The sequence below is a fragment of the Anomaloglossus baeobatrachus genome, chromosome 5 (genome assembly GCF_048569485.1).
Source record: "Anomaloglossus baeobatrachus isolate aAnoBae1 chromosome 5, aAnoBae1.hap1, whole genome shotgun sequence".
NCBI lineage: Eukaryota > Metazoa > Chordata > Amphibia > Anura > Aromobatidae > Anomaloglossus > Anomaloglossus baeobatrachus.
This window is the reverse complement of record NC_134357.1, coordinates 577,307,400-577,330,227: the sequence shown is the minus strand read 5'-3', so window position 1 is coordinate 577,330,227 and position 22,828 is coordinate 577,307,400. Positions and strand designations below refer to the sequence as shown.

Below are 22,828 nucleotides of genomic sequence, written 5' to 3'. Positions count from 1 at the left end.
ATCCCTGCCAGGTCAGGTTGCTGGTGGGATCGCTGGAGTGTGACATCTCACCAGCGACCTCCTACCAACTTACCAGCGATCCCTATCAGGTTGCATCATTGTTGGGATCGCTGGTAAGTTGTTTAGTGTGACTGGGCCTTTAATAAACCAATTTAATCAACATCTATTAACTTTATCTATAATCAGCTATAGATATTGATTTGTTTCAAAAGGGAGTGATAAAGACATAAGCTGTAGCACATCTGGCTGAGCAGATTTGAGAGGCTCATTGTACTGATTCGAATGTAGGAAGTAATTTATCTTTGTATTGAAGGGAAGTGATAAAGTTCACACATTTTCTTCATTCTGTATGGATGGACAGTGCAAAGGTCAGACGTTTTGTTCCTTGTGTAGTGATGGGTGACTGTGTGTACATCTGTTTGTGATCATATATGAGAGCATCTTTGTGTCCATACACGGCTGGACAGTGCAAAGGTCAGATGTTTTGTTCCTTGTGTAGTGATGGGTGATTGTGTGTACATCTGGTTGTGATTATATTTGAGAACCTTATTTTACTTTAACATCTGTAGGAAGTAATTGATCTTTTTCTTTTTTGCCTTGGAGGGAAGTGATGAAGATCACACATTTTCTTCATTCTGTAGTAAGGACTCTGTATATCTGTATTAATATAATTAAATACAAATATATTGTATATACCGTTTTGCAATTCTGCTGAATTGCTGTGCAACTGATGTGATTAAGTTTTGATCAATAAACTTTAAATTTTGATATTGTGTCTGTCTTTCATTCTAAATAACCAATATAAAACACAAACTTTATACATGGGTGTTATAAAAGATGCTTTATAGCATAAAGCGCATAATAGTATAATTGGCCACATACATAATATGCCCAATCATTTCAATTACACTATGAGAATTAGTTCTGTATCATAATCACTAAATAAAATGGTGTGATTGCCCATATACATAATATGCCCAATCAATTACACTATCAGAATTAGTTCTGTATCATAATCACTGAATAAAATACCAAGCAAATCCACTATCAGGATTACTTCTGATTAAAAATCTCACTGGATAAAACCACAATCAAATTCAAAACTACATACAGATTGCGGTATCAAATTCCTAATCAAAAGCCTATAAAATACTGGGAATGTAGAAAGCAACTGCCAGATGGAATGTTAGGGGAGGGGAGCTGTGTGTGCGGAGGGAGAGAGGGGGAGTGACAAGCCCACACTTTGATACACTTTGATAGGGGCGTGGTACCTGTCAAATTACTTTTGATGTGACATGTGTAACCCCTACTACTCATATTCCCTGTCTGTCACGGGTAACAGACAGTACTGTGGTGTTTGGCATTAGACGGTCACAGCATTTAGCTGCGCAAAATGTTCCCTGACTTTCTATTGTTCCTGCTGTCAGTATTCAGTGTACTGATATCTCCTCTGCTGGGTTATTGTCAGGTTTCCAGGTTTTCCAGTTCTCTTTTGAATGAGCTTGCCCTCAGTTAACATGGAGTTTAAGGTTCTGTTGCCCTACTTCCTGTCCAGCTGCTTAAAAGGCCGCCTCTCAGCCCAGTCCAGTGCCTGAGTATACTGCTTGCTGTGTGCTCCTGCTTTGCTGCTGCTAATCCTGATTGCTTTTGGATCCTCCTAAAGACTACCGACCGACCGACTCTGGACCTTACCCGGTTTCTCAAGCTGTGCCCGGATTCCGTCTGCCATCTTCGGTCAGCACTCTGCCCGGTTCTCTCTGGTTCGTAACCACTCTGGACAATCATCCCGTACGGACACTCCTGGACTTTTACCGCTTGCCCATTGTGTCCCGGCTGCTGCGCATTTAGGCCTTCCGGGGTGATTGCCGGACAGTCCCTGTATAGGGGTTCGCTCTGGTGGTCTCCCTGGGGGAGTCCGGTGCGTGGCCCCGGGAATTCCCTCCGCTCCGTTTCGGGAAGGTATTTTGTGTATTTGTACTGCTGTGTTTGTTCCGTTGTTATCTACCGTGGTTACAGATTATAAAACATCTTGTATCAAAAACTCGTCTCTGCTGATCATTGCCCTACGCTATCGAAATCCTCAGAACATATAATAAGTATTACATTATACTCAGGCCAAAATAAGAGGATTTCGCTGGGGCAATGACTGAGACACGAGGAGTAGATCAGCTCTTTTCTATGATTAACTCCTTACAGCAGGAGATGGAGGTGGTGCAGACTAAACTTAGAGATGTGGAGGCACAGTTGGGTCATGATCACCAGGTACTGGGTCCGGCTATACAAGATTTGCAAGTCAGAGTGGAGGCTCAGGAAGCCGGCCCCACTACGTCCGTATCAGCTGCCGGTATGCCTAGGTTACCCCCATTCCGTTTCAATGGTGACCGTGGTCAGTTTCGTGGATTTGTGAACCAATGTATACTGTTTTTTGATGTACATGCTGATTATTACCGTTCTGACCGGTCCAAAGTGTTATGTATAATTATGTTATTAACCTCACGAGCACTGGCTTGGGCTAATCCTATGATAGAGAACCGGGATATCCGTTTAAATCACCTAGATGATTTTCTGACCGCAATGGCGCAGATGTTTGATGATCCGAATCGCCGTGCTACCGCTGAATCGGCTCTCCTTTCCTTACGTCAGGGAAAGCGTTCTGTCGTTGAATACGCCACTGAATTTAAGAGGTTAGTGGTAGACACCGACTGGGGAAACAATGCATTATTGTCTGTTTTCAGAAAGGGGTTGTCCGGTACCATCAAGGACGAGTTAGCTCGTTCCGAATCTCCAGGGGATTTTGAACTGTTTCTCCAGCACTGTGTGCGTATTGATACCCGCTTGACGGAACGTAGACAGGAAAAATGGGCAGCTGTAAACCGTGTAAACAACTTTACATTTCCTTCCAGAGAACCCGCTCTCAGGACGCCACGGGAGGCCGAGGACGTTCCTATGCAAGTAGACTCTCTGCAAAAGCGAGAGACCAATGAACGTCGCGAACACCGGCTCCGTGAGCGTTTGTGTTTCTATTGCGGTCAATCGGACCATTTCTTGATCGACTGCCCGAAACGTCCGAATCGCCCAAATAAGGTATTGGCAGCCATGGCAGAGTGTGACAACATGGACGCAGAGTCCGATATCTCTGAGGCAAGTGGACACTTGGATGCGGTATTTCCCTTGACTGTAATGTCAACCTCACCGAAGGACTCAGAAGGGAAAAATACCCATCGCTCACTCCCCATTCAGATCCGTTGGGAGGGACAACTAATTCCTACCTCTGCAATGATAGACTCTGGGGCAGGGGGAAATTTCATGGACTCTTCTTTTGCTAGGAAACACGGTATCCGGACTCAGCAAAAATCCTCACCGGTTACCATGGAGACGGTAGACGGATCTCCGTTAATCTCTGGACCAGTCGATCGGGAAACCGTACCGCTAGAATGCGTCATGAAGCCAGGTCAGCAGGAGACCCTTGTTTTCATGCTAATTTCATCTCCTCATTTTCCGATTATTTTAGGTATTCCGTGGCTACGGTCTACAAATCCAGTCATCGATTGGGAAACTAAGGAAATATCCTTCCCACCGCAGAATATTCCGACCATTAGTCCAACTGTTCCGGTTCCAGTACCACCAAATACGGAGAGCACTGTACAGGTACCTGTTTTACCCCCGGTTTACCGTGACTTCGCTGATATATGCGACAAAAGAAAAGCCGACCGACTTCCCCCGCATAGACCGTATGATTGCCCCATAGACTTACTCCCAGGGGCGGAGATTCCGTTTGGTCATGTCTACCCGTTGGCGGCACCTGAGCTAGGAGCGCTAAAAGAGTACATTGATGAAAGCCTAGCCAAGGGATTTATTCGTCCGTCTACCTCACCCGCAGGGGCACCCATCTTTTTCGTGAAAAAGAAGGAGGGGACTCTGAGACCCTGTATTGACTACCGGGAACTGAATAAAATAACCATCCGGAACCGGTATCCGTTACCGTTGATTCCTGAGCTATTGGAGAGGGTCCAACAGGCAAAAATATTCACCAAATTGGACCTCCGTGGGGCATATAATCTGCTTCGTATACGTCCCGGAGACGAGTGGAAGACCGCGTTCCGATGTCGGTACGGACATTTTGAATACCTAGTGATGCCTTTTGGACTTTGTAACGCTCCCGCGGCATTTCAACATCTAGTTAACGATATTTTTAGGGATATCATGGACCAATTCATGGTGATCTATCTGGACGATATACTAATCTTTTCTGATTCGTTACAGGAACACCAGGAGCACGTCAAGACCGTACTTACCCGTCTGAGGGAAAACCACCTGTACATTAAGCTGGAGAAATGCGAGTTCCACTGCTCACAAATACAATTCTTAGGTTATGTCATCTCTCCTCAGGGACTAAACATGGAATCTAGCAAGATACAAACCATTCTGGACTGGCCGGAACCGGGAAACATCAAGGAGGTACAACGCTTTGTCGGTTTTGCCAACTTTTACCGACGCTTTATCCGTAACTTTTCAGAGATTGTCCGTCCCATCACTCTGTTAACCAAGAAAGGACAGAAGTTTGTGTGGTCCGCCCAGGCCCAGGAAGCATTCCATCGTCTCAAGGTATGTTTTACCTCAGCGCCAATATTAGTCCATCCGAATCCCGCACTTCCCTTTATCGTGGAGGTCGACGCTTCCGACTATGCATTAGGGGCCATTCTTTCTCAAAGGACCGGGGACAAGAGTCTCTTGCATCCGTGTGCCTTCTTTTCCCGCCGGTTGTCCCCTGCAGAAAGGAACTACGACATTGCGGACAAGGAATTATTGGCGATTATTTCCGCTTTCAAGGAATGGAGACACCACTTACAGGGAGCCGCGCAGCAAGTGATAGTACTCACGGATCACCGTAATCTGGAATTCCTTAAGTCTGCCAGGTGCCTGTCTCCACGGCAAGCCCGTTGGAGCCTATTTCTTAACCAATTCAATTTTATCGTTACATACCGTCCAGGTTCACGTAATGGGAAAGCCGATGCCTTGTCCCGAATCCACGCCGTGGACTCCGTGCCTGGAACCCCGTCTCAGACCGTGTTATCGGATGCCAATTTCGTTGGAGTACTCCAGGACCGGGACTTGTGGAAGGACATCAAGCTGGCCTATGATGGTGACGTATTTCTTGCTGCCCCCCCGAATGATGTAACTCTTGTTCTTCGGAATGGAGTGTGGTTGAGAGAGCGACGCATTTATGTCCCGGAGGCCGTAAGACTTCGGGTTCTCAAGTTGGTCCATGACTCCGTGTTGGCTGGTCATAGGGGGGTACAGAAGACGCAAGAATTTCTGAGCCGTTTTTTCTGGTGGCCTACTTGTTTAAAGGATGTGAAGGACTATGTCCACTCATGTGTGGTTTGTGCCCGGTGCAAGGTCCCTCGTGTGGCTCCTACGGGACTCCTCCAACCGTTACCCGTGCCATCTCGCCCTTGGGGGTCTATCTCCATGGATTTTATTGTGGAGTTGCCAGTCTCATGCGGACACAATACCATTTTAGTGGTGGTAGATCGATTGACTAAAGCTGCTCACTTTATTCCGTGTACCGGTCTTCCCTCAGCCGCAGAGACAGTGGATTTGGTTATCCAGAATGTATTCCGATTGCATGGGGTACCAGACGAGATCATCTCTGACCGGGGCGTGCAGTTCACGTCTAGATTCTGGAAGGGGTTTTGTACGGCACTCCAGATTGATGTCTGTTTGTCTTCTGCATACCATCCTCAGACAAATGGGCAAACCGAACGGAAGAATCAAACCCTGGAACAATACCTTCGATGTTATGTCAGCCATCTCCAAGACGATTGGTTGAAGATGCTTCCGTTGGCGGAGTTCTCATATAACAACACTCAGAGCAGCTCCACTAAGGTAACGCCCTTTTTCGCTAACTTGAGTTACCATCCGAATGTTTTGCCTAGGTCACCGGTTGCGGTTTCGGTGCCAGCGGTGGAGGACAGATTGACAGAGCTACGACAAAATCTGGAGGTTCTGAAGGACACTGTGGCTACGGCCCAGGAGCGTTACAAGAGGGTGGCCGACACTCACCGGAAACCGGCACCCATGTACAAGGTAGGGGACTCTGTATGGTTGTCCACCAAAAACCTGAGATTGGGTGTTCCTTCGCAGAAGCTGGGACAAAAATTCATCGGTCCATTTAAGATCACCGGGATCGTGAGCCCTGTGGCCTGTCGGCTACGGTTGCCGCACCATCTAAAGGTACACCCGGTCTTTCATGTGTCTCTCCTCAAACCTGTCTCTCCTAATACGTTTCGTGGTCGTGTTGTGCCTCCTCCTCCGCCTGTGATGGTCGACGGCGAGGAGCAGTTCGTGGTTGAGGACATTATTGACTCCCGGCTCCATCGTCGTCGGCTTCAATATCTGGTACGTTGGCAGGGGTACGCCCCCGAGGACGATTCCTGGGAACCGGTGGGTAACATTCGGGCACCCCGGAAGATCGCTCAGTTTCATCGTCGGTTCCCGGACAAGCCGGGCCCTGATCCGTCCTGAGGCCGTCTCTGGGGGGGGGAGTAATGTCAGGTTTCCAGGTTTTCCAGTTCTCTTTTGAATGAGCTTGCCCTCAGTTAACATGGAGTTTAAGGTTCTGTTGCCCTACTTCCTGTCCAGCTGCTTAAAAGGCCGCCTCTCAGCCCAGTCCAGTGCCTGAGTATACTGCTTGCTGTGTGCTCCTGCTTTGCTGCTGCTAATCCTGATTGCTTTTGGATCCTCCTAAAGACTACCGACCGACCGACTCTGGACCTTACCCGGTTTCTCAAGCTGTGCCCGGATTCCGTCTGCCATCTTCGGTCAGCACTCTGCCCGGTTCTCTCTGGTTCGTAACCACTCTGGACAATCATCCCGTACGGACACTCCTGGACTTTTACCGCTTGCCCATTGTGTCCCGGCTGCTGCGCATTTAGGCCTTCCGGGGTGATTGCCGGACAGTCCCTGTATAGGGGTTCGCTCTGGTGGTCTCCCTGGGGGAGTCCGGTGCGTGGCCCCGGGAATTCCCTCCGCTCCGTTTCGGGAAGGTATTTTGTGTATTTGTACTGCTGTGTTTGTTCCGTTGTTATCTACCGTGGTTACAGATTATAAAACATCTTGTATCAAAAACTCGTCTCTGCTGATCATTGCCCTACGCTATCGAAATCCTCAGAACATATAATAAGTATTACAGTTATCATCCTTTTTTCTTTAGGACCCAGAGGAGCTCCTCTTCCCTTCAGCTGCTAATAATCTGTATTTCCCCTTGGGTTTAAATACTCTCATTTTCCATGAACTTGTACTAGTGATATTCAGTTCCTTCACAAGCTCTGGATGCAAGCATGTGGCTTGCACACACCAGCAGGATTGTTATTGCTCTTTACTGAAGTTCTTAATTAGTCGTCTATAGATAAGTTGTTTGTTGTTTCCCTTTGTTTGTTATCTCTGTTTGTCCTTTAGTGCTTAGTGGGGTTGATGAAGAGCTCATCCCATCCGTTCCCTATTTAGGGCCCAGATCAGGGTCAGCTATATACAGTGCCATATCGTGCTAGATCTTTTACGTCACTGGAGGTAAATAATCCCCATTACAGTCTATGTCCCTGGAATCTTCCTCCTATGTATAACTCTTGTATACATGACTCTTTTTCTATATATATATATCTCTTTATATAGGTCTCATTTCTGCAGCCTCTAGACAACCTACCTTTCCGTGTGCAGTCTCCTACTATAACATACAGGGACTCGTGTTCAGACCATATGTGCGGATATCATTTCAACCTTCCCTGACTAATAGGTATCTTCCACACAGTATTCAAGACATATCGTTATGTACTTCATTTTCATGTCATCTACTGTAACATTTTCCCTATAGCACCGTGTGATGACACTTCCCTACAAGTGCCGTTCCTTCATGTCACAGCTTATACGCTGTTCGTGATTACGCATACTCTTTGTGGTACGTTCATACGGCATCTACTTTTCTAAGACGCGATACCCCACATGCTTATTTTTCTATCCCTTTGCACAGCAGGTGTTAAGCACATATATACATTCTGCTTGCTGATCTCCAGTGATTCCTGTCCATTCTAGGTGAGCTCTCCTGCCTCTGACACCTCACCTATTAGTTACACCGCGTACCACCTTCATCACGTATTTATCCCATATACACCCATAATACGCGGTATATTTCCTTTTTACATGTCTAGATTTACTCCCTCTTGATATTCTTGATGTTGTGATCCTTTGATTCTCTGCTGTTCCCTCCTCAGGATTCACTTATGCATTTTGTACTGTATTATGGTATTATGTCAACATTATCCGTATATTCATATTGATGCATTTCCTTTTGTTTTGTTTTATTGTATATAACACTACATCCAGTCTGTCTGACCGGAGGAAGGCCTCTTGGCCGAAACGTTGTTCCTGGCAGACCTTTTGTTTTGTACAGCACTTCTTCACTTTTTCACATTGAATAAAAGAAAAGGATTTGAAATCAACTTTCTTGTGTCCATCTTTTTCTCTTTGGGAAACATACAGTGTGCCGGAGTTATTCCTTTCTGTATTGACGCTTTTCTCCTGAGCACCTGTGCAAGGTGATGCAATGTCTTTCTCTCTTTTTTTCTACACATATACACACCTAGGCTGCAGCCCCCCCATGTTACACACAGCCTGTACACATATACACACATAGGCTGCAGCACCCCCATGTTACACACAGCCTGTACACACACACACACACACACACGCGCTGCAGCACCCTAATATTACACACAGCCTGTACACATATACACACACAGGCTGCAGCACCCCCATGTTACACACAGCCTGTACACACACACACAGGCTGCAGCACCCCCATGTTACACACACCCTGTACACACACACACACACACACAGGCTGCAGCACCATGTTACACACAGCCTGTACACACACACACACACACACACACGCTGCAGCACCCTAATATTACACACTGCCTTTACACATATACACACACACAGGCTGCAGCACCCCCATGTTACACACAGCCTGTACACCCACATACACAGGCTGCAGCACCCCCATGTTACACACACCCTGTACACACACACACACACACACACACACACACAGGCTGCAGCACCATGTTACACACAGCCTGTACACACACACACACACACACACGCTGCAGCACCCTAATATTACACACTGCCTTTACACATATACACACACACAGGCTGCAGCACCATGTTACACACAGCCTGTACACACACACACACACACACACACATTACCTCATCTTGCATTTCCAGATGGTGCAGACCAGGAGAGGAGACACTGGGATCTGCACGGAGGCTGCAGAAGTTCCAGTCACTTTCCCTGTCATGAGATCAGGCACATGATTAGTCAGCTGACATGGAAGTTCCTGAATTTACAGGTCCTTCACCTTCTCAGCTCCTGCAGCCTCCATTGTGGTCCGGTACGTTTCCTGTCCTGCTCTGCAGAGCATGAAGAGAGGTGGCAGCTCTCTATTAGCGGCCCGGGCCCCCCTCATTGCCCTAATGGTGGCCCCTGCCCTTGGGGCCCGGTGAGCAGATGAATGAAACTACAGGAGTCACAGTAGTAATACCCTGATGGCAGCCCTGCTTCTCTATATAGTGATTATATAAATATATAACAATGTGAAATGTTCAGTGCACATGGAATATTGCTTTTTATTGGATTTTTAGAAAACAGACATCTATTAGTAACTGAATATATTTTGACTCTAATGTAACTTCTAACATGCTTTCCTTTTCATGTACTTACTTGCCTTTACTTTGACTGTCTCTTTTGTGTTTTCTTGTCCTGCTTGCCAAATATATGGTTTCTCCCCATGTGAATTTTTCTTAGTGGTCAACAAATTATAATTTTCAAGTAAAACATTTCTCACCTTCTAGGTATGATAATGGCCCTTGTGAGTTTTGTGATATTTAAAAAGAAGTCATTAGTTTGTAAAATATTTCCCTCATTCTGAACATGGCAAGGATTTCTCCCCTGTGTGAATTCTGTGGTGTTTTTAGCAAGTTGCGATTTTTGGGTAAAACATTTCCCACATTCTGAACATGAAAAAGGCTTCTCCCCTGTGTGAGTTCTCTGGTGTCTAACAAGATCTGATTTCTGGTTAAAACATTTCCCACATTCTGAACATGAATATGGCTTCTCCCCTGTGTGAGTTCTCTGGTGTGTAACAAATTGTGATTCATCTGCAAAACATTTCCCACATTCTAAACATGAAAAAGGCTTCTCCCCTGTGTGAGTTCTCTGGTGTGTAACAAGAAGTGATTTTCGGTTAAAACATTTCCCACATTCTGAACATGAATATGGCTTCTCCCCTGTGTGAGTTCTCTGGTGTGTAACAAGATGTGATTTTTGGTTAAAACATTTCCCACATTCTGAACATGAAAATGACTTCTCCCCTGTATGAGTACTCTGATGTGTAACAAGATTTTTTTTCCAGTTAAAACTTTTTCCACATTCTGAACATGAAAATGACTTTTCCCCTGTATGAGTACTTTGATGTGTAAGAAGATTTGATTTCCGGTTAAAACATTTTCCACATTCTGAACATGAATATGACTTCTCCCTAGTATGAATTATCTCATGGTTAACAAGACTTATTTTCTGGCTAAAACTTTTCCCGCATTCTGAACATGAAAAAGGCTTCTCACCTGTGTGAGTTCTGTGATGTGTAATAAGACTTGATTTGGTGTTAAAATATTTCCCACATTCTGAACATGAAAATGACTTCTCCCCCATATGAGTTCTTTGATGTGTAACAAGATTTGATTCATTGATAAAAAATTTCCCACATTGTGAACATGAAAATTGTTTCTCCCCTGTATGAGTTCTTTGATGTATAACAAGATTTGATTTCCGGGTAAAACATTTCACACATTCTGAACATGAAAATGGCTTCTCCCCTGTATGAGTTCTTTGATGTCTAACAAGATCTGATTTCTGGTTAAAACATTTCCCACATTCGGAACATGAATATGGATTCTCCCGTGTGTGAGTTCTCTGATGTTTTAGAAGGTTTGATTTCTGAGTAAAATATTTCTTACATTTGGAACAAGAAAATGTCTTCTCCTCTGTGTGAATTGTTTGATGTTTAACAAATGATGTTTCAAGGGGAAAACTATTTCTATTCTTTAATTGTGAAATTGGCTTCTTTCCTTTAAGAGCAGTTAGTTTCCTACTGCCTTTTTTGTGACTTTTATTTATTTTAGTAGTCTGGAAAGATTCAGAAGAGAGGACCCGTTTCATAGGTTCAGATGATAGATCTTTGCTGTGAAAGGAAGATGGGATATCTGGAATAATGGCATTCACTTTAGTTGAATCCTGTGTGATCTCAAGGTCATCTGACTTATAAATTGAAGATGTCAGTCGTCCCACTGGTCTCATGGTACAGTCATCTGTTAAGAATAAAACCTGTTATTTTTTTCATAAAATATGCTTGTTGCAACAGCACTACCAAATCAGATAAATATTAATCAAATAGCATCATAAAATTTAAATCTTTATTAATATAGAAATTTTAAAAGGAAGAAAATTCTTTCTTCGCTTGGATTTACGTAAACTCAATAAGCGGTCAGGGTTCCCAAACTATTTAGCTGGACCAGCATATAGCAATAATGCCCTATAGATTACCTCTGGCACTATACTGGCCCATAGATGGGGGCCTCTGCAACAGCCACATATAGTCATACAAAGAAACACAAGAAAAAAAAAAAAAAAAAAAACAGAAAACAATACTATTACATTTGCTATCAAGTACTGGATAGTGGTCCTAGGTAAAAAAAAAAAACACCGCAAAAGCAACAGAATAGACCTAAATAAATATATACATTTTCCACAGGGTGCTGACAGCGGTCAAACACACGGGACAGTATATAATACAATACAAGGACTAGGACAGATCTCACCGCGCCCTATTAGGTCAGGGTATACAGAGTCTTCCACCAGGAAATTGGGTCCAGGGCCTTTCTCCAAATTTAGCTGTCCCTAAGACCTCCTGGAGAAAATAAAAGAGCTGTCTGGTACCCCAAGCTCCCGACCTAACAACGACGGTCCACAGCTAGATCTGTAACGCTGGACCCCTACATTGACCCTATCAGCGTCCCGACGCATTTCGTCTTAAACGACTCTTCAGGGGACATAATGCTTACTGTAGATGAGGTTCTTATACCCAGCTATCATCTGCTCATAGTATTAGAGAGCCTGACGTCTCTCAAATGGGGTCTTTTATAAATGTTAACATTACATCTAGTCCAATCATGCCCGTTTTATCTCACCTGGTATCAATTCCATTGAAAATTGCAATCGCCTCGCCATTAGCTCCCTTCACTTCCTGGATTGCACGGCGTGCGTTCCATTAGGAAACACGCCCACAGTATCCACCATAACGGTGATTACCTTATCATTTAGTCACTTCATTTCCTGCATTGCTCGGTGTGTGTTCCATTCAGAAACACACCCACAGCATCTGGACGTTGGGGAGCGGAGGAGGGAACTCCTCCTCATTTCCTGACAGGCAATACATGCGCTCCATTCCAAGCCTCGTTCTCAGCGGCCGGAAGTCCAGCATAATTTGAGCACAATGTGGCCATTTCACTTAGGGGTACTCATGCTTGTTGCCAGCACTTTTGACAGTAATGGCAATTTACATTGTTACACAAGCTGCACACTGACACTGTACATTACATGTAAGTGTCAGATCTTCAGTGTTGTCCCATGAAAATATAGAATTCATTATTTACAAAAACATGAGAGGTGTACTAACTTTTGTGATATACTGTATCTGCAATTTTCACTCTCCAACATCCACTGCGTGCTAATTCCTGGAAAGTGCCTGTCAGTCAAAATAGTCACTACTAGGGCTGAGAGGATCCGGACTGTAAAAGTCCGGATCCGCGCGGTTTCAACACTCTGAGTGCCGGACCCAGGCCCGGAGTTCTGGGTGCACGATCCAGATTCGGCAATTAAAGTAAAAATAAAAGAAGAAATAAGTGAGAGTTTCATACTTATCGAGACTCGGTTTAATGGCGGCACACTGCTTCCGGGTCGCGCATTCACTTCCTGTACTGTGCATTGCATACACACATCTTTACGTGTTTTCCACGCCCACCGGACATCCTCTCATCTGTGATTGGTTCCAGGTTGACGTGCCCCTACAGCCTGTAACAGTCTCTGCTGCAGTCATCGCTCATTGCGGCTCAGTAATAGGCTACACTCAGAGCTGGCAGTCTTCTCTATGGCTGCTAGCTGTGAGATGTAACAGAGCCGGATGTGTCGTCATCGAACCTTGTGTGGATTACGCAGGAGCTGCAGGGTGTTTGGGCTTAATAAAGTAGTGCCTTTTGTACTTTATGCAAAATAAAGGATTTTTCTCTGTCTTGTTTATTTACATTCATTTACAGGTTTGTGATGCTGGTAACTCATAGGCGCCCGTGCCATCACAACCTAGCTGTGCGCTGCTGTTAACCTCCTATTACCCCGATTGGCACCGCATCACACCACCAGAAAGGGCCGGTAATGTACCGGGATTGTCACATCTAACATATGCAGCAATACCGGGCTGCTGCGGGCTGAGCATACCAGCCTCCAGCCGGCCTTAATATGGCTGGGGATGAAAATTAAGGGGGACCGCACGTCTTTTTTTTTTTTTAAATTATTTATTTTAAAAAAAAAAAAAGCCGGAGTCACACATGCGAGAGATACACTGCTTTCCCCGCCCACTGGCTGTCCTGGCGCCTGTGATTGGTTGCGGTTAGTTGACACGCTGCCACTCAGGATGGGGGCATGTCTAACAGAAACCAATTACACGCGCCGATGGGTGGGTAAAGTAGTGAATATTGAATTGTTGGCTCCGGAAGGGAAAAACATGACCCGGAAGGAGTTTGCCGCCATGACAGCAACTCTGAATATGCCACGCTCGCTCCTACAGTGCTGGCCAAAAGTATTGGCACCCCTGCAATTCTGTCAGATAATACTCAGTTTCTTCTTGAAAATGATTGCAATCATAAATTCTTTGGTATTATTATCTTCATTTAATTTGTCTTCAATGAAAAAAAAAAAAAAAAATCGTCATAAAGCCAAATTGGATATAATTCAACACCAAAGATAACAAGGGGGTGGACAAAAGTATTGGCACTGTTTGAAAAAATCATGTGATGCTTCTCTAATTTGTGTAATTAACAGCACCTGTAACTTACCTGTGGCACCTAACAGGTGTTGGCAATAACTAAATCACACTTGTAGCCAGTTGACATGGATTAAAGTTGACTGAACCTCGGTCCTGTGTCCTTGTGTGTACCACATTGAGCATGGAGAAAAGAAAGAAGACCAAAGAACTGTCTGAGAACTTGAGACTCCAAATTGTGAGGAAGCATGAGCAATCTGAAGGCTACAAGTCCATCTCCAAAGACCTGAAAGTTCCTGTGTCTACGGTGCGCAGTGTCAAGACGTTTAAAGCCCATGGCACTGTGGCTAACCTCCCTAGATGTGCAAGGAAAAGAAAAATTGACAAGAGATTTCCACGCCAGATTGTGCGGATGGTGGATAAAGAACCTCGACTAACATCCAAACAAGTTCAAGCTGCCCTGCAGTCCAAGGGTACAATAGTGTCAACCCGTACTATCCGTCAGCGTCTGAATGAAAAGGGACTGTATGGTAGGATACCCAGGAAGACCCCACTTCTTACCCTGAGACATAAAAAAGCCAGGCTGGAGTTTGCCAAAACTTACCTGAGAAAGCCTAAAACGTTTTGGAAGAATGTTCTCTGGTCAGATGAGACAAAAGTAGAGCTTTTTGGGAAAAGCCATCAACATAGAGTTTACAGGAAAAAAAAAAAGAGGCATTCAAAAAAATAACACGGTCCCTACAGTCAAACATGGCGGAGGTTCCCTGATGTTTTGGGGTTGCTTTGCTGCCTCTGGCACTGGACTGCTTGACTGTGTGCATGTCATTATGAAGTCTGAAGACTACCAACAAATTTTGCAGCATAATGTAGGGTGCAGTGTGAGAAAGATGGGTCTTCCTCAGAGGTCATGAGTCTTCCAGCAGGACAATGACCCAAAACACACTTCAAAAAGCACTAGAAAATGGTTTGATAGAAAGCACTGGAGACTACTAAAGTGGCTAGCAATGAGTCCAGACCTGAATCCCATAGAACACCTGTGGAGAGATCTCAAAATGGCTGTTTGGAGAAAGCACCCTTCAAATCTCAGGGATCTGGAGCAGTTTGCCAAAGAAGAATGGTCTAAAATTCCTGCAGAGCATTGTAAGAAACTCATTGATGGTTACCGGAAGCGGTTGTTCGCAGTTATTTTGGCTAAAGGTTGTGCAACCAACCAAGTATTAGGCTAAGGGTGCCAATACTTTTGTCTGGCCCATTTTTGGAGTTTTGTGTGAAATGAGCAATATTTGATTTTTGTTTCATTCTCTTTTGTGTTTTTTCATTGCAAGCAAAATAAATGAAGATAATAATACCAAAGAATTTGTGATTGCAATCATTTTCAAGAAGAAACTGAGTATTATCTGACAGAATTGCAGGGGTGCGAATACTTTGGGCCAGCACTGTACCTACCTATCCCCTCCACAAACATTTTTAATCTCCGAATTCTGGTCCCCATTGACTTTTATGGGCACTGGATTCTGGAGCGGATCGGACTCTTTTTAAAATCTGGCTGTGATCCGCCGGTCCCGGTTTTTGGTGGGTTCGATCAACTCTAGTCACTACAACTATGGAGAAATTCACTGAGGGCTATAATTTCCAAAATGGAGTCACTTTACGACACTTTCTTCTGCTCTGGTTTTCTGCTGTTCTGGGCTTGTGCAAATGGTGTGCCAGATCTCCTCTGGGATCTGCTCTAGCGACATCAGCTTCTGTCACCAGGTACGGCCTTATTCATTCTGCCGGTGGAGCTGGTGATGGAGATGTCAGAACCTGACGCTACAGGTGGTGCAGGCTCTGTCTAGTCCCTAAGATTAGGGTGGCTGGGATGTGTAGTACAATCCAGTCTGGCAGTGTGTGCAGTCCAGCTGAGGTAATCTGCTCTCTGCATCAGCCAATTGGAAAGCACCACACCCTACTAGAGCTGGAAGTATATTGCTGGAAGCTGCCAGATACAGCCTTGCTCTCCTCTGGTTCAGTCCTGTGTGTTCACATCCTCCGTTTCCTGTTCTCTTCCCGATCTGTTTGCTGACTACTCTTACATCTTCTGATTTTCTATTTTCTCTGCCTCCTGGTTCTGACCCGACTACCTGACTATTCTTCTTGCCATCTCGCACTCAAGCAGCAGCTAACTCTGTGGCCCCAGACTAGGGGTCCCTGTGTAAGTCCAGATCCATGAATAGGGGTTAAAGGGTGATGTTCAAAGTAGTCACTAGGATCTGAAAAGCCGAATAGACAGTAAAGCGCTGTGGAATATGTTGGCGCTATAGAAATAAAAATTAGTATATTATTATATAGTCCAAGTCTGTTCATGGTTGCCATGTCTTGAGCTGCCAGGTGACCACAAGCACTACCCTCGTAACTTTCTACCTGTAAACTAGTTTTTGACTGCAAAATCTGTGTTCCAAAAACTAAATCGACTCTTTCCTTTCTGATCTCGGCCATGTGCCCAGACAGTACTGTACAGCCGAATATCGGGTATTGTCAGATTCAGGAGAAAGTGGAAAATAATTAGTAAGTTCCATTTGTTTCCTGTTACCCTTTGTGAAAATGAAAAAATTATGATCAAACCAAAATTATATTGAAAAATCTACATTGCTTTTTTGCATTCCACTTTGTGTTAATTCCTGAATGTGGTGTTTGATACTATGAAGAGAGCAATTTTCTAAAATCTAGATCCCTGAAAGTAATTTTAAAAGTGAATTGTTATCCAAAAAACAGGAATTACACCTACTGGTAATTGTATTTCCAGGAGTCCATCATGACAGCACCCGAAGTGCGTTCTGGAGTGGAAGGCACGCACTGCACATCACCATAAGCAGTCGCGGCCATCATGGCAGGACGCCAACAGCCCTTATGCGAAGGAAGCAGCTGGCGCCAGAAGCATTGTCCCGCTCTACTGGGGCAGGGTTAGGACTTCCCTGGAAGAGGTGTAGGCCTCGGACCACTTTACAGGAGGAAGGAGAAAGGTGAACCCCCCAATCCTCCCGAGTCAGTCTCCAGGTAGGTGCCTCACGCTGCTGCACTACCTCCTGCGTCTCTCCTGTTATAGGGACAGGAAAAATACTGGGAGGGTGAGGGTGGGAGAGGCTTTTAACCTCTCGTGTGTGTCCTGTCCCTATAGAGGATATGAGGAGCAACCTGCTATGATGCTGTCATGAGAAACGACCTGGAAAATAAGTTTTGTTGATTTATTTGAAAATATAAACACTTGTTTCTAAACTTTTAAGCCTTCTAGCATCTAAAAAATAAAAGGATGTTTGAAAAATGCTGCCGCCCTAAAGTAGGAATAAGGTAAATGTTATTTAACTATTTTGTGTGGTTTCTATCTTAAGAGCATAAAACTTTAAAGTTTGAAAATTACAACCTAAAATTGCCAGAAACATAAAGTACAATGTGTCACAGAACAAATATCTCCGAATCATTGGAATCAGAAGAAGGTTCCAAAGTGATCACCTCGTTAGGAACGGAAAAACTGGGTGCGGTAAGTGGTGAAATCAGATTGTTTTGGGCGCTAACTACTGTAGTGAATAACTGAGTATAGACAATAACAAATCTACTGAAATGATCAAACTCATCCGTCTTCATCAGTAAAATAATTAGTAACGAGCGGTGACACATCTCTGGGTGATTAGAGGATGTGGCTTGGTGGCTCTTATCTGTAGATTAGAGCCATCAGCCACGCACAGCTGAGGGATAGATCACGGCAGACGGGGAATGGTCTTTTTTTGCAGTTTATTGCAATTTTGTTGAGGTTAGTCGGTTTTAAAGAAAATTGAAAAGTCAAAATAAAGGGAAACTATTGTAGAGAAATTCACACTTGGATCTCACTGGACATTTAATGTTGTCCATCGTAAAAGCAAAGTTTGATCAAAAAGACTGGACCTGGTGTTGTAGGGACCAAATTATCACATTCAGCAGCACAAAATACAGAGAAGGTAGATTCATCTTATATAATGCCAAGATTCTAGGAAGGAAACAGCATCATCATCCTCCGATATCTCCTACAGGCCATCATAATATCATTCTACAAGTGATTTTCAAACTTGTCCGCACATTCTACGTACGCTGCCATTTAATTTCTAGTTTACAGATCTGGGCAGCTGTGGGTACAAGACTTCTAACCCCAACAGAAGGACCTCAAATGCCCAAAGTAATGGGGACCACTTGATTGTGATATGGCCGAACTACACCACCGATAAATCAGCCACAGCCGAGGACTGAGAAGAATCTGTGACTTCTCTGCATTTCGTGGTCACTACTCACCTGGGCGGTTATCTGTAGGAATCTCCTCTTTACTCCGCTCATCACCCCTCACATATGTCTCTGTAGTATTAATATGGGGCAGATCTTCCCCCTAAAACAAATATTGTAAAAGTCACAGACAGATGGAGAAGTCCCATCTATGATCAGCTCTAATCCTGCCATCTCCACCGCTCTCATTACACAAGTATAACACATATAATACTGGAGGATAAAACAAGACTGAGCACAAGACCTTCACAGCCGTCTACACATCATAGGGGGATTTCATGGCCCCTTCTCTCCATCTACCTGATGATCCTGAGGAACATCGGGGTCTTCTTGTTTACAGTCCTGTGGGAGAAGAGGATGGGGACATCTCTCTGGTGTTGTCCTCTTACTGGATAGAACTGGAGGAGACACATACAGGGACTGAATTCATTCCTTACATACAGATAATTATAGGCCGTGTGTATTTAGTCCTATTACCTGGTGATGTGAGGGGCTGGGGAACCTCCATCATGACGTCCTTGTACAGATCTTTGTGTCCTTCTAAATACTCCCACTCCTCCATGGAGAAATAGACAGTGACGTCCTGACACCTTATAGGAACCTGACACATACAATGATACCGTCACCCCCGATCCCTTCATAGCGTTACTGTATAATGTCCCAGCATTCCCAGCAGTGTCACCTCTCCAGTCAGCAGCTCAATCATCTTGTAGGTGAGTTCTAGGATCTTCTGGTAATTGATGTCCTCATGTATCGGGGGGTGAGGTGGAGGCCCCGTGATTGGGCTCAGGGGCCTTCCCCATCCCTCAGACACAGGGGCCTGATAGCGCTCACTAGAGGTCTTCTTCACTACTGTGTAATCCTGGTTATGGAGAGACACAGTAATAAATCTCACTCCAGACATTTCCAGAGTCCTCACCTCTCCAGTTCTGTCCATCTGTTATTCCCATAGATAAGAATGATGTAATGTGACGTTATCAGAATCTCTCACCTCTCCAGTAAGCCGGAAGAGGATCTCTAGGGTGAGGTGTAATATCCTCTCCGCCATCTTGTCCCTGTCCATATCCATCCTTCACGGGGCAATCAGGAGAATTCTCTTCTATAGAAGATCTCCACTGAGAGGATCCGATATTGTAGGGACCTGAATGGGGAGAAGATGACGATGTAACATCATAAAGAATCCGCTGTAATAATACAATTACTGGAGAGAATAAGGGGAAAGGGGTCGAGGACCGAGGGCGGAAAGGGGTCGAGGACCGAGGGCGGAAAGGGGCCGAGGACCGAGGGCGGAAAGGGGCCGAGGACCGAGGGCGGAAAGGGGCCGAGGACCGAGGGCGGAAAGGGGCCGAGGACCGAGGGCGGAAAGGGGCCGAGGACCGAGGGCGAAAAGGGTCCGAGGACCGAGGGCGGAAAGGGTCCGAGGAGCGAGGGCGGAAAGGGTCCGAGGAGCGAGGGCGGAAAGGGTCCGAGGAGCGAGGGCGGAAAGGGTCCGAGGAGCGAGGGCGGAAAGGGGCCGAGGACCGAGGGCGGAAAGGGGCCGAGGACCGAGGGCGGAAAGGGGCCGAGGACAGAGGGCGGAAAGGGGCCGAGGACAGAGGGCGGAAAGGGGCCGAGGACAGAGGGCGGAAAGGGGCCGAGGACAGAGGGCGGAAAGGGGCCGAGGACAGAGGGCGGAAAGGGTCCGAGGACCGAGGGCGGAAAGGGTCCGAGGAGCGAGGGCGGAAAGGGTCCGAGGACCGAGGGCGGAAAGGGGCCGAGGACCGAGGGCGGAAAGGGGCCGAGGACCGAGGGCGGAAAGGGGCCGAGGACCGAGGGCGGAAAGGGGCCGAGGACCGAGGGCGGAAAGGGGCCGAGGACAGAGGGCGGAAAGGGGCCGAGGACAGAGGGCGGAAAGGGGCCGAGGACGGAGGGCGGAAAGGGGCCGAGGACGGAGGGCGGAAAGGGGCCGAGGACGGAGGGCGGAAAGGGGCCGAGGACGGAGGGCGGAAAGGGGCCGAGGACGGAGGGCGGAAAGGGGCCGAGGACGGAGGGCGGAAAGGGGCCGAGGACGGAGGGCGGAAAGGGGCCGAGGACGGAGGGCGGAAAGGGGCCGAGGACGGAGGGCGGAAAGGGGCCGAGGACGGAGGGCGGAAAGGGGCCGAGGACGGAGGGCAGAAAGGGGCCGAGGACCGAGGGCAGAAAGGGGCCGAGGACCGAGGGCAGAAAGGGGCCGGGGACCGAGGGCAGAAAGGGGCCGGGGACTGAGGGCAGAAAGGGGCGAGGACTGAGGGCAGATGGGTTTCCTCACTTCCGGCCTCTCATAGTTGGGGCGTTTGTATCTATCAGAGGAAAAGGAACAAAAACCTCACGATTCATAGAAATCAGCGAAAGAAAAACTCTAAGAAAGTCTCAGAGCTGAAGGGGTTAATGCCGCCTGCCCCAGTAATGGGGAATCTCCACACACCTCCACCTGCAGAGCCGCACACTAGATATATAATAACCTGCACCTACCTCCACCTGCAGAGCCGCACACTAGATATATAATAACCTGCACCTACCTCCACCTGCAGAGCCGCACACTAGATATATAATACCCTGCACCTACCTCCACCTGCAGAGCCGCACACTAGATATATAATACCCTGCACCTACCTCCACCTGCAGAGCCGCACACTAGATATATAATACCCTGCACCTACCTCCACCTGCAGAGCCGCACACTAGATATATAATACCCTGCACCTACCTCCACCTGCAGAGCCGCACACTAGATATATAATACCCTGCACCTACCTCCACCTGCAGAGCCGCACACTAGATATATAATACCCTGCACCTACCTCCACCTGCAGAGCCGCACACTAGATATATAATACCCTGCACCTACCTCCACCTGCAGAGCCGCACACTAGATATATAATACCCTGCACCTACCTCCACCTGCAGAGCCGCACACTAGATATATAATACCCTGCACCTACCTCCACCTGCAGAGCCGCACACTAGATATATAATACCCTGCACCTACCTCCACCTGCAGAGCCGCACACTAGATATATAATACCCTGCACCTACCTCCACCTGCAGAGCCGCACACTAGATATATAATACCCTGCACCTACCTCCACCTGCAGAGCCGCACACTAGATATATAATACCCTGCACCTACCTCCACCTGCAGAGCCGCACACTAGATATATAATACCCTGCACCTACCTCCACCTGCAGAGCCGCACACTAGATATATAATACCCTGCACCTACCTCCACCTGCAGAGCCGCACACTAGATATATAATACCCTGCACCTACCTCCACCTGCAGAGCCGCACACTAGATATATAATACCCTGCACCTACCTCCACCTGCAGAGCCGCACACTAGATATATAATACCCTGCACCTACCTCCACCTGCAGAGCCGCACACTAGATATATAATACCCTGCACCTACCTCCACCTGCAGAGCCGCACACTAGATATATAATACCCTGCACCTACCTCCACCTGCAGAGCCGCACACTAGATATATAATACCCTGCACCTACCTCCTCCTGCAGAGCCGCACACTAGATATATAATACCCTGCACCTACCTCCACCTGCAGAGCCGCACACTAGATATATAATACCCTGCACCTACCTCCTCCTGCAGAGCCGCACACTAGATATATAATACCCTGCACCTACCTCCACCTACAGAGCCGCACACTAGATATATAATACCCTGCACCTACCTCCACCTGCAGAGCCGCACACTAGATATATAATACCCTGCACCTACCTCCACCTGCAGAGCCGCACACTAGATATATAATACCCTGCACCTACCTCCACCTGCAGAGCCGCACACTAGATATATAATACCCTGCACCTACCTCCACCTGCAGAGCCGCACACTAGATATATAATACCCTGCACCTACCTCCACCTGCAGAGCCGCACACTAGATATATAATACCCTGCACCTACCTCCACCTGCAGAGCCGCACACTAGATATATAATACCCTGCACCTACCTCCACCTGCAGAGCCGCACACTAGATATATAATACCCTGCACCTACCTCCACCTGCAGAGCCGCACACTAGATATATAATACACTGCACCTACCTCCACCTGCAGAGCCGCACACTAGATATATAATACCCTGCACCTACCTCCACCTGCAGAGCCGCACACTGGATATATAATACCCTGCACCTACCTCCACCTGCAGAGCCGCACACTAGATATATAATACCCTGCACCTACCTCCACCTGCAGAGCCGCACACTAGATATATAATACACTGCACCTACCTCCACCTGCAGAGCCGCACACTAGATATATAATACCCTGCACCTACCTCCACCTGCAGAGCCGCACACTGGATATATAATACCCTGCACCTACCTCCACCTG

General features: G+C 46.5%; 1 protein-coding gene across 1 annotated transcript; it reads right to left on the bottom strand.

Annotated features, from left to right (window-relative positions):
• Nucleotides 1-9,671: 9,671 nt before the first annotated feature.
• LOC142312443 (uncharacterized) lies at nt 9,672-19,586 on the bottom strand. Its single transcript, XM_075351386.1, has 6 exons — nt 19,441-19,586; nt 19,132-19,311; nt 18,927-19,050; nt 18,750-18,847; nt 18,462-18,552; nt 9,672-11,436 (listed from the first exon to the last, which is right to left on the bottom strand). Exons 1-6 carry the CDS (start codon nt 19,516-19,518, stop codon nt 9,911-9,913), a joined length of 2,097 nt encoding a protein of 698 aa, XP_075207501.1. The 5' UTR covers nt 19,519-19,586; the 3' UTR covers nt 9,672-9,910.
• Between the last annotated feature and the right edge of the window lie 3,242 nt (nt 19,587-22,828).

Coding starts and splice junctions, on each gene's coding strand:
- LOC142312443 (XM_075351386.1), bottom strand. CDS start 19,518: ATGGATATGGACAGGGACAAGATGGCGGAGAGGATATTACACCTCACC. Junction 19,312..19,440: donor TCTTCCGGCTTACTGGAGAG/GTGAGAGATTCT, acceptor CTCCATAACCAG/GATTACACAGTAGTGAAGAA. Junction 18,553..18,749: donor ATGTTCCTCAGGATCATCAG/GTAGATGGAGAG, acceptor TATTTGTTTTAG/GGGGAAGATCTGCCCCATAT.